Source organism: Apodemus sylvaticus, chromosome 16 (genome assembly GCF_947179515.1).
Source record: "Apodemus sylvaticus chromosome 16, mApoSyl1.1, whole genome shotgun sequence".
In the NCBI taxonomy this organism is placed as follows: Eukaryota; Metazoa; Chordata; class Mammalia; order Rodentia; family Muridae; genus Apodemus; species Apodemus sylvaticus.
In genome coordinates, this window is record NC_067487.1 from 26263682 (window position 1) to 26276762 (window position 13081).

The window sequence follows — 13081 nt, forward strand, 5'->3', positions numbered from 1 at the left end:
TCACCTCCTCCAAATCTCTCAGACCCTTTCTACCTCCCTCTTTACAGAATTTCATGTTCTTATCATTCTCTCAGGAATACAGAAAACAAACAAAACTTCAAAATAAGTAAGATAAAGGGCATCAAAACAAATAGATCAAAACAAAACCAAAAGCATACAAAATTCATGAAGTCCTTTTAGCCGCCCTATTATCCTGGACAAGAGCTTGTTCTGGAGTATCACTCATTTGTCCAGGGCCACTCCATTTTCCCCCTCGGCATGTATCAGTTGGTAGCAGCTTCTTCGGGGTTTGAGTCTGTATTCACCTCAGCCTTGGGGCTTTGTTCAGTTTAAAAGTTTAGAGGTCACTATACATTTTCAATAAGTTAGCCGGAACTGAGAATGCATTCAATCAATTTCTAGATGCACACACACAGACACACACACATATACACACACACGCACACGCACACGCACATGCACACACACAAGCATACACACACATATACACACACGTGCATACACAAGTGCTTGTACACGCATGCGCGCCCACAGAAGAGTGCACGCACGCACACACACATACAAACACACACTAACATGCACAAACACACACACTCACATACACACATACACTCATAAGCACACACACACACTCACAATTACCATGTCTCATTTAAAACAATTATATATAAAATTATTGATATTTTGAGCTTTTTCTAATTTTTGAAACATGTGTGACTTACACTCCATTTATTCAAATACAATGCATTGTTTGGTAAATCTTGCAAAAGCTTAGTTTATTGGCCACAACCACATATATAATAATTTATACTTCAAATTGATTTCATAGTCTATGCATGAGTAGACATTAGTAGCTCAATAAACATTTGTCCACACTTAAATATTGAAACAGGAAAAACAACAATTCCTACTACATCCCACCCCTAGATATAACTCACTTTACATCGGTGACCTATGCAGTGACTGCTCAGCTGCTTTTCCCTGAGAAAATCGTGTTTTACTCTCAGAGCGAGAAAAACACTTCTGTTGTGAGATCAACTGCTCCCAGGACATAAATAAAATGGAATTTATTTTTATAAATATTAGTTTATTTCATAAAAATACAAAAATATAAATATACATTTAGAAAAATATGAGTGAATTAACACAAAGACATCTTTCCACTAAATAAATATGGCAGTAATAGTCACTCCTATTTCATTAGGTATATTTTCTTTCATATTAATTTACAAAGCAGTTGAACACATGTTTACTTTCATAGTATATGTGACTGACAATCAGTTAAGAAAACATTTATAAAGTTCCTATACTAAGACAAGGCACAAAAAGCCTTTCAAGAATTTTTATTGATTATTAATGTGATATATTTTTCCAAGCTTAATAGGCAAAGAGGGTGAACGGGTTATTATTACTGTTTTAAAATCTATATCATTCATACTCATTCACGGAAACTTACTGATTAAGCAAACCCTTACTAGGACAACACTTATGTATTGTTTGGAGGTGTTATTTTAAAATTTTCCTCCACAAAGGGACAACACAGGCCACTCAATCTGGTATCGATGACAGTTTTTCTACTAAGGTTGATCAAGTCATACAGGACTCAGTCCCGGTCACTGTCGTTACCCCCATACATTTCTGCGAGTTTTTTGAACCTAGGCCCCCAGTCGCTAAGGTAATCATAATCCTGGTTGCAATCAGCTGTGAGAGATTCTAAGGAGCTGAGAGAATTGGCTACAGAATCATTCCCTTCATAGGCATAAGTGGCCAGGGAGTCGTAAGGCGGCGCACTTGGGTCTGAGTCGTTTTCTTTCAATCTCCGGTGGATAAAATCTTGTACGTCAATATTTTCCCAGAGGGGCACAGTCCTCCTTATCTGAAAAATTGTTTCCGGCATGACATCTCTTCTAAGTTTACTGTCTTCTCTTGCTTCTGGGTTCCTTAATGTGCCGATGTCAAAGGCCTGTGTGTCTTCCTCTCCACCACCTTCGTCGTTATAGGTCACAATATTGTCCCGGACGTCATCCTTTGAAATGATCAGAGGCTCCTTTTTCCGTTGCCTCTTCAATGCAGCAAACAGCACAATTAGAGCTATTGGTTAGAAATGAAGAGATAGTGAGACTCCATGATTAGAGTTAATATGCATAATTATAGAGTATGTGAAGCTTGGATAATGATCTGGACATACAGGGTAGCTATCCAGTTGGAAGGATAGAGAGCGACATAGCATCATTTGAGATAAAATAGAAACAAAATAAAATGGTAAGAAATTAAAGAAAAGGAGATATTAAATTGTTACTAATTTACATTTTAAAACTTAAAGACTGACTTTGAAAAATATAATTACTATACTATTTCAAGTAAAATGAACTGAAATGTTATCCTCACCAATATACATTTACTTCAAATTTAAGGAAATAATTAATGGTTCAGTTGTCATCAAAGTGAATTTTACTTGAATAGTAATAATCTAGGGTTATGTATGCAAATAATGTCTCATAAAGATGAATATAAAATGCTGTACTTATTACATATATTTATTATATACAAACTCAGTTTATATATAATTGAATAATATATATAAATATATATATGAATATTGATTTTTTCTTATTAAATATTGTACAAAGGCTTATTCAAATTTCTTTATTGGTATGGTCATCAATGTTTTCTGAAACATATGAAATGTGACTCTAAGCCTGAAGATGTACATGCCCAGCATTCTCTCTGGGTACCAGATTTCTAAATCTATGTTTCTCAATCTGTGTTTTGTGTGAAAAATATTTTACCAACTGAGTCTTCTCCTCAGCTCCTGTAAAGTGCACTAAAATTAAAACATCAATATGATCTCTAAATCATGTTTATGCTAGAAATCATGCCATCTTCTCACTTATTCAAAAGGCAAATCAGAATGTGATAAAGACATATTCCCAGAAAACTATTACATAAGAAAAATTCATCAAATCGGGAAAAATATTCTCACAAATGTATTTAAATGGGAGAAACTGGAAAACTGCATTTCACTTAGTACAGCAAATCCCATGTCCCGCCAACATTATTTTTGAGGCAGTCTTGACTATGCGTGTTCATAGTTCCAGCGTGTTAGGACCTGGAGCGGTAAGTGGCCTGTGCTGCACACTGAGATATTGTCTCAGAGGACAGAAGAAAGGGAAGATGAAAAGCATAATTCACTGAAAATAAGAAAAAAACAGCACTGAACGTCCCACCGCTTTCGTTGAACTCTGATTTAACATCATTGTATGGTGCTATTTTTTCTTTTTAGCGTTGGGCTTTGAGCATATTAAAAAGCACTCTACCACCGAATAACATCTCCAGGTCCATTGTTAATCTCAAATAGAGTCGGCCAAAAAAGAGCTTGGGGACTTGGCCTTTATTCCAGTTCATCCAGCAACTATTAAAAATAAATGAAGCACTCCTGTTTTGAAATATATAGAACTATATAACTTAGTAAAAGCAGAATAAAAATTAAGACTGAAATAGTTTTAGCATTCACAGAGCATGTGTCATGAATTAAAAAAATAGAGTTATTTTGCAATGTAAAATCAAATGAGTGGATTTGATTTTGCCTTCGATATGCTGTATAGAAACACTAGGTAAGTAAACTTATCTGAAAGCTTTCCTAGATATGAATTTGTAATACTTCAATTAAGTGAATCTTTGAGGCATTCATGTCTATTTTGCTCTCTGTTCTCCTAGGTAAGAAATATCTGCTTCATTTAATGGGTAGAAAATAAATGTTGGGTGTAGGGTAGTACAATTCAGGCTATTTGGAAAAGGCATCAATATTTTCACCAATGTACGATTAGAATTTATTATTTATTTGCTAAATTCCTCACAACTTATATATATAAGCAATAAAAGAAAATCATAAAATAAACAGATTGTCTATTGTTATTTGACAGGTATTTTTAAACTTTATGAAATTTCTGTAGTTTGAGTATATATTCTTTTACTATTCATTATTTTTACTGACTTTTATTACTTATTTTTGGTTTTCATTGAATTTGGTATTAGAACTGTGGTCTTTTACTACTAAAATGCTTTGTCCCTGAGCTCCAAAATAAAACATTCTTCTCAATTAAGTTATTATGATAATTAAACCCATACGATTCATCACAGTGCCAAAGGTGCCTCTATGATCAAAATCCACAAAATCCCTGAACTAGGTTTTAGTTCCAAGGTCAATTTAAAAGAGTCATCAATCAGACAGTAATGGCATCTAAAGTGTGTACCCCTGCCCCTTTCTAAACTACCAGATGATGCTAATCTTAACAAATATTTTACACTTCCCTTTACCAAACCCCTAATGAAATCCCACAGTAATATCTGGCCAAAGGGCTTTTATCCACAGAGCTTGAAGGCATTTGCAATGAAAGGAAGCCAGGATACATGAGCATTAGATCATAAACTTGGCCAGCTCTCCTGCCCTAAGTGTAAGTATTTTGGATGAATATTTTATAGAGATAAGTTTTGGAGTGGTTTACCGTGAAACAAGTGTTTAATTGAATTAAATCCGTGCTGTGTTAGCGTGGGCTTAGATAAAACATGTGCTAACAGAAACATGACTGGAAAGTACCTAGTGAGCCATCTGTGAGCGCCCTCTCAAAAGGACACTTTCGACGCCGTGATATTTGTTAGTATGCTTGTTTGCCTTGTATGTGTCTCATAATAGTTCTCTGAACTAGTATGTATCTTAAGGTGGTTATATTAAAGCCTGATATATTCCTATACACTCTATATTATTAGTGAAAACATTTTTTTAATCTTGAAGTACTCTTGGTTTTGTGTTTAGAAGAGTGATTTAAGGCAGAAAGATCTATTAACCTGCCAGTTTATGCACTTTAGAAACATCATTCAGAAACTGGGGACACAGATCAATGGGTAAGCTGGCTTGTTTCACAAGAATGAGACCATTAGTACGGATCCACAGAAGACACATATAAGGCCAGACATGATGATAGCGTTCTGTAATTCAGAGCATAGGAATTTGAGACAGTAGGTTCCCAGAGCTCTACTAACCAGGAAGTGTCACAAGTCTGTAAGCTTCAGGTTTGGTGAGAGACCCAGTGTCACTTGATGCTAACCTCAGGACTGAACATATGATTACATGTTCTGGTGTGACATCTATTCCAGTACACACAGACATGCAAACATACAAGGAAAGGGCTGTACATGGTGTATTATTTAACTATTGCCTACTTGAACAGATTCTGTAGGATTAAATTACTCATTACGTCAAAAGTCATTACAACTATGGCCTTGCGTAGTCCTCAGAGGTCTGAGTGTATTAGCACTTGTGTTATTATATCTTTGTTTTAAAACTTTGTACAGATACTCCTTTTTCACAGAAAATAAGATGGGGGTGATATGATTTTTCTGATTCACAGTAATTTTAGTAAAATATTAAGTGTATGCAGTTTCCTATACAGTGGCGATGGAAATGACCACGGGGAGAGGAGAACCAAAAGGAGAGAGCGCAGCTTACTAAGCAGGATGATGACACACAGGAGGATCGCGATGAGCGCCCCTGTGCTCAGGCCTGCAGCGAGCATCAGGGCCTCCGCGTTGCAGGACTGCATGTTCCCTTGGTTATCACACGCGCACACACGGATCGTGAGCGTGCCAGTGCTGCTTTGAATAGGGTAATCATTGTCGAAGATTAAAACCGGCAGTAGGTAGGTGTTCATTTTGTTGCGGCTGTACCCGTCTTTTCGAGTTATAATTCCTGCTGTGTTATCTGAAGAGGAAAAATAAATTATTAGGAAAAATCTTCGTACTCATGTTCCTCTCTCCCTCTTCCTTCCTTTTCCTTCTTCTTTGGTGCCTTCCTCACATCCTTACTTTCTGTGTTATTTTGTTTTGTTTTTGAGATACAGTATCTTGTAGCCCAGGCTAGCGTCGACCTCATTAATGTAGACAATTGAACGTGCACTTGTTCCTGAGATCACTTCCAAGGTGCTGGGGGGGCAAAACCTACCACACCTTGCTTCATAGTTTCAATTTCAATTCTTAATCTTAAAAAATTACACTGTATAGTTTTATAAATGTTCTTTACCTTTATTGTCTACAATCGTGAAGTTTGGGTTTAGAGGAAATTCTGGCACTGGCTCAAAGAAGAACTTGTGTCCTCTGGGAGGATCGTCTTTGTCCATGACACTTATAGTTTGAATCAACTGAAACAAAAAACACATTCATTAATTAAATCCTTAAAACTAGAAACAATGCGCCATTAATTCAAGATCATTTTAAGTAGTTATGTTTTATTGGGGTCACATCCTTCTCAGTTTACATTTTTTATTTAATTAAAAATGTCAACTTATATATAATTTTCAGAAAGTCACTTTAGTGGATCTAATAAAGTTTCATATAAGATAACACTTAATCAATAATGAAAATTATCTCTGAAGAGAAGTGCATGGGGTCCTTCAGCGCATCATTTTCTCCTTTCTTATATCTCTCTCTAAGGAAAACATATTAATTTGACTAATATCATGCCATTGCTGAAGTCCTGATATTTCAACCTGTTTTATTTGTACTTTATCAGGATCTTGTTTACTTATTAGAAAAAAAAAAGTTAAACGAAGCATAAAGTACCTTTCCAGAATCAAAACTAAATAAAATATAGGAGGATTAATATCAATCCCACATATTTTTAACTGTCTTATTGAGAAATGTTTTAAATTTTAAATTTAAACTAAATTAAAATAAATCACAGAGAATATTTAGGTCACTCCTTATTCTTCTGAACTACTTAATATAGCAAAACATGATAAAAACACAATTACAACTGTTTATTAATACTGAGATATTTTTTCTTAAAACATTAGTAAATATAATTAAAAATCGGCTTAATTATAGCTCTATATGAAAGCTTTTGGTCATGCTCTACATGTATTTATTTTCCTATAGCCAAGATAAAAAAGCTCATTTTAGGAACTCCTATTTTAAAGATCACGGTGAGTACTCCAGTGCATGTAATGAAAGGAATGTAAGAACAGTAAAGCAGAGGTCAGGCTAGTGAAGCAATGATTCCTGCCTTCCTAAAGATACACATTTATAAACTTCATAATGATATAGTTACCTGGCCAGACTTTGCATTTTCACAAACAAATGTTTCATAGTACATGGCAAATTCCGGAGCATGATCATTTATGTCAAGAATTCTGATGAAGACAGGGATTTGGCTACTTTGTTTTGGGTTATCTGCAACAAGAACTTCAAGTGAGGTTTCAAGGCCATGCATGAAGGAAGCAGTAAAGCCACAATCATGATCAGTAACTTAGAGGCTGATCGATTCCCTGTAGCCTCTAGTGCATTTGCATGGATAACACGTATCTTAACTTTATTACTTGGTTCAAAAAATAAAACATATTAAAAGGAGAAAATACCCTGGAAGAAAATCAAGTAATACAGAGAGTATCCATAATCTCATGCATAAATTTTATCAGGCTAGGTGAAATTCAAATCCATAACTACTTGTAAAAGAATACAAAACATTTCAAATTAATTATTTGTTAGTCTGTAAATAAAAATGATCACAAAGTATTAACATCTTCTGACTCGTTTTCTTTCTTAGATATTGCCAGTATTGCAGCAATTTCCAAAGAGTATATTACTGTCATTTATTTGTTAATTTGGTGAAACACGGATATACCTAAAACTTACTTATTTCTGTGGCTGTGACGGTAATGTTGTGCCAAGGAGATGATTCCCGATCCAGGGGCTTCAGAGTGAAGATAGAGCCATTTTCTGGGTGAATACTGAAAACTCGGTCCATGTCAGTGTGCCGGTCCACAGAGTATCTGTCAGGAAAGAGACTTGTAAATCCAGCCCTGTCTGGAATTGACCATATCATTCTCTATGTCCTATTTTGATCTGACAAAAGCGTGAGTTGTAAGATGGTGAGTTTCCTGGGTCTGTTTTGTTTTGTTTTTGTTTTTGTTTTATCCAAATGGACGCATTATGAAACAATTTGAGGCTCTAACTATTCCCGTGGGAAGGTCAGGTTTGTATATTTAGAGACATTGCATAAGTACCATGGGTAATTGTGTAAATCTTAAAAGTATCAAGTGCTTCTTGATTTCCTTATTTTTCACAGCCCAGTCAGTATCAAACAAGTTCTAGTATAAACAGTCCGATTAAACATTAAGGTCAGTAATAATGTGCACATTGAACATGGCCATAGAGCAGACAGATAAAGGAAGATCATTAAAGGAGAAAAGTGGACTACCCTGACACCTAGGCACTGCTTATTTTTCTATGTGTCTTCTTAAAGGCTCTTACAAGAATGTTGTGATCTACTAAATTAGGGAGATTGCAAAGTCCTGTGTACTTTATTGTAGTTGTTTATTTTTGTTGCTGTATGTGTGTGTATGTGTGTGTATGTGTGTGTGTGTGCACATGTGCACATTCACATGCATGTGTTTAATTTTTGTCTTCTTGTTGGTTTATTTGTTTTCAGACATGGTTTCAGATAGCCAAGGATCGCCACTCACCATTTAGTCCAGGCTATCCATCAAAACCAGCTATTCCTGTCTTTCCTTCAAAAATACTGGAATTATATTTTGAGGCATGTTCTTCGTATGCACCCCAGGTTGGCATCTAACTTTCAGTTCTCCTTCCTAATTCTCAGCAGTCCTGGCACTAAAAGCACAGGCAGCGAGCTTAGCATTGTGATCTTGGGTATTGCTATAGGAAATATAAAATTGGAAGGAAACTGAATGTGAATTCAGTTCTTCTAAGGACAATTTTTTATTTTGTGTTGAAGAGTTCGGCTCATGAACTTTGGAAAGGTCATGGAACACTTGCCCCTCCTGAATTGAGAGGCTAATTAATATTCGTCAGACTATGGGAAGGTGGGGGAACTGGTGTAAGAGGGGGAGGCGACCTGCAAGTTGAGACACATTCCACAGGGCAGACCTTTGGCCACCTACAGACAAGGGAAGTCCTGGCCACCTCATTCCCTAAAGACCAATCCGTTTAGACATTACACAGTTCTGCCAATCACATTGTGCCTAATGGCAGCTGCCCTGAGGGCTGTATAAAGGCCTGATGAAGGGGCCGCACATAGTCTTTCTCTCCCCATGTGTGGGGCGACTACAGCACGCTGGATTAAATAAAATTCCTCTTTCTTTTGCTTGATTTCCATCTCCACGTTGTTCGCTCAGAGCTCTTCGATGAGGTAAGGATGGCCAGAGTCTCACAATGTGCATGTATGCTAATGTACTGCATGCATACTTCGAAATTTGGAGGCCAGAAGGGGAATGTGGATCCCTTGGAACAGGAGTTTCAGAAGATTAAAAGATTCCAGGTCGATGCTAAGAACAGAAGCCACGTTTTCTGGAGAGTCAGTGGTGTAAACCATCAAGATATTTCTTACCCCTGTAAACTCAGGTCATGGATTTAATTTTACCATTTTTAATGCAATGTATGTGAGTTCTTGTTAAAGTTTACTCTAACTTGTAAGGTAATCATTTCAGTGTTTTCAGTATTGCTGCATTACAGTTTTCAGACTCTTAGAAATATGAGCACCAACATCTGAGAAGGAAAAAGGCTAAAAATAGTTGAGTAGTTGCATATTTATTTACTATATTTGATTGTTTGGTTGGTTGGTTGTTGTTGTTGTTTTACTGTGGTTTGGAGACAGAATCTCAGGAAGTCCAAGTTTCTAATGAAATCTCTGTGTAGCTGAGGCACACCATAAAATTCCTACCTTACTCTTAACTCCCAGGTACTGCCATTACTTCTATACCTATGAAATATTATTCCTAATTATTGAATGTATCATCTCATTCATCAATATGAATTTTCAAAATATGGCCAAATGGGTGATAGTATTATCTCAAAATGTGTTGCTGTTTTTTTGTTTTCTTTGTGTGTGTGTGTATGTGTGTGTGTTTGTGTGTGTGTGTGTGTGTGTGTGTGTGTAATTTCTAGGTCTTCGATAATTTTATCAAGTGTTACTTAAATTCCCTTGAAAGATAAAAAATAAAACTTATTTGTGAGATCAGGTAAATTAAATCAAAATGATATGATGACATATTTCTGTTGAATAAAATGCAAATCACAGTGATTACCTATATATTTGTCTATTCCTTGGTAGGGAAGCCAGCAGTTAACCATTGTCTGATTATGTATAAATTGGTTGTTTTTTTTTTCCACTAGTTGAATGATGGACATAAAGAGAGAGAGAAAAAAAAAGCCTTTTGTATCAATTAACTTTTCCCTAGAGACTAATATAAGGACTCTGATGAAAAACAATAATTCTAATATAAAAGTCACAGACTGAATAACTTGTAGCTTATAGGGGACCAAAAGTAGATCTGAGCACCTGCCAGACCTCTACTTTGGTTTACCCTTCAGCAGACATGCGTTCCAGGCTATGAATTCACGGAGGAGAATCGTTTTGACAATTTGGAAATAAGCTCACTTTTTATCATTAACAGTGAAAACTTTCTGCTCTATTTTTAGATATTCCCCTCAGCGAGAATGATATCCCATGAATTGTCAAAGCCCAGAGATAATATTCTTTTACATGGCAGCCAAGTTCTATTTTCAACACAGAACTAGAACATTCTGAGTTACCAATTAATAATAAATACATTGAATAACCAGGAAATTTAAATGCATTAAACACTTAACACTGAAAAAAGTCATTCCTCTCTTCTAGAAAAAGGATTTATAAAATAAATAGTATTTTACTAATTTGACTTCACTGAATTTTGAACACCTATCTGAAACAGACTACTTACATAAAGCTATTGTGGGAATGCTATCTGAAAAGAAGGTACTCTTTCATATGGGTGACATAAAAATCAAAATGTCACAGCATAGCTTACTTGTAAACTCTCTGCTCAAAAATTAGTAGTTCTCATTTTATGTTGTACAATCAAACATTAAACACATTAATAAAATCCTGTGTTTTTTAATACAAAATACATAGAGGGCCCAATTGTAGACATGAGAGTTAGTGGTTGTGTCACTATGCTAAATTCTACCTCATTTTATCAATGGCTAAGTCAATGTAGTCAGAATATGGTTTTCCCCTTTTCTCTTCATAGGATAATTCTTTCCAGAAATGTGCTTTTTTCACAATGTGTACAGTAAAATCATTATGTTCATGGTTGAAATGGATTTAATGAAATTACTTATAGTTTCACAAAAAATTAAAAGGAAATTAAAAAAAATAATTGTTTTATTTTCTGAACAGCATTATTATTTTCAGATAGAGAGTGTCTGGCGTCCACAATGTATATTCTATACAATCCAAAATTACTTCATATCATGCTATAGGCATCTGTGTCTCAAGATTAAACTTCAACTACCACATCTGGCTAGATTCTTTTTTCACAGCATAGCAAAAGAAGAAATCTGGGATACCCTCTGTGTATTGATCTTCCCATGGATTTGGTACAGCACAAGTTAGAATGTGTGCCCTTTTCTGAAGCTTAACTCAATCCCTTGCCAATAACACTGTTTTGCTACTTACTTTTAATTGAAAGCAACTGAATTTCTTCTATAAAAAAAAATCACTGAACTTTAAAAATGCTGAACATAAAATAGGTGTGGATTGTGACAATATGTTCTTACAGAAATGCATATAATTATAGCAAACCTTAGAATCTGAGAGATCCAGAATGATTACTGGGGTGGAGCAGAAGTGGCGGCATCTGCTAACTGTGACAGTGAATTTATGTGGCCAGTAGCACTTCTTTTAAGCCAATAGGTTTGATGCACAGATTTTCCTGGTTTGTGGGTGTAAAATAATTCCTCAACTTTCCTTCTGAGTGTGCTTTTGATACTGATTTTATTCTTTCTGTTTTGGGATTCTCCCTCACTTCCTTTATCTTTGATGATTAGTTGCTGATTTTTCATTGGAAATCTAAAGAAGTTCTCATTACATTTTGCATTTCAGTGGATTTTGCTTTCTGTTTGCAGGCAGAGTTGTATTTGTTGGCAGATTTGGTGATATAATTGAAAGAATACCATAATTCTTGAGGATTTAGGACTTAGAAACAACATCTGAAACAACTTTCCCTCAAAAAAAAAATCGACTTCCCCCCACCACCACCACAAAAAAAATCCTAGGTTTTGACAAGAAGTGGAAACTTCAAATATATCACACACAATAAAGCAAGCATACACACTCTCTTGTTGGCCTTTTAAGCAGAAACATCCCTTTGAGTTACTATATTTGGGAAGTAAATTTACAAATATTCAAAATTACAAAGGTTCATAAATAATGCATGAATTGTAGTGCATTATTAATACAGAAAAATGTATGAAGGCATTTAGAGATTGAAAAATCATCATTAACAGTATAACTGTATAAATAAGGAGTCAATCAATTCAGAAGATAGCAGAAAGCTATGGTATTTTACTGAAAAACAGCATTTAATAGTACAGTAAAAATATGACTGATAGCCACTGGGTGGAGCATAAAATATTTTTCACTTACTGGGTAGAGCATAAAATATTTTTTTACTTACAGTAAAACTGGGCATGTATACAAAGGACATGCCAACATACAATAAGGATACTTACTCAACTAGGTTCATAGCAGCTTTATTCATAATACCCAGAAATGACAAATAACCTAGGTGTCCTTCAACCAAAGAATGCATAAAGAAAACATGGTACATTTACACAATGATGTGTTTGTTACTCCACTGTTAAAGACAACTATTTTATGACTTTTGCACGTAAATGGGTAGAACTAGAAAAGATCATTCTGAGTGAGGTAACCCAGACTCAGAGAGAAAAGCATGGTATGTACTCATATGAGTGGGTATTAGCTGCTAAGTAAATTATAACCATGCTACAGTCCACAGACCCAGAGGAGCTAAATAAAACATTCTCAAGTAGGAGGAGACATAAATGTCAAAAGGGAAATTAAATAAATATAGTGGGTGGAAAGCCTGCGGGAATTCAGAACAGAAGATGGAGATGGGAACAGGGGGAATCTGGTTGGGAACCACCACGGAAGCAGAGAACACTGGCAAAGACAACTGGAATGGAGGGACCATTATTGGGATGAACTAGAAACCAAACCTGGTGCAGT

At 35.5% G+C, this 13081-nt stretch overlaps 1 protein-coding gene across 1 annotated transcript in view; it reads right to left on the reverse strand.

The window, feature by feature from the left end:
- Positions 1-1603: 1603 nt before the first annotated feature.
- The window catches only part of Cdh9 (cadherin 9), an 83249-nt gene continuing 71771 nt past the window's right edge, over positions 1604-13081 (reverse strand). Inside the window, exons 7-11 of the mRNA XM_052159684.1 lie at positions 7687-7823; positions 7103-7224; positions 6077-6194; positions 5507-5758; positions 1604-2091 (exon numbers count right to left, since the gene is read on the reverse strand). Of these exons, the coding sequence (XP_052015644.1) occupies positions 1604-2091; positions 5507-5758; positions 6077-6194; positions 7103-7224; positions 7687-7823 (1117 nt within the window). The remainder of the gene's footprint in view (positions 2092-5506; positions 5759-6076; positions 6195-7102; positions 7225-7686; positions 7824-13081) is intronic.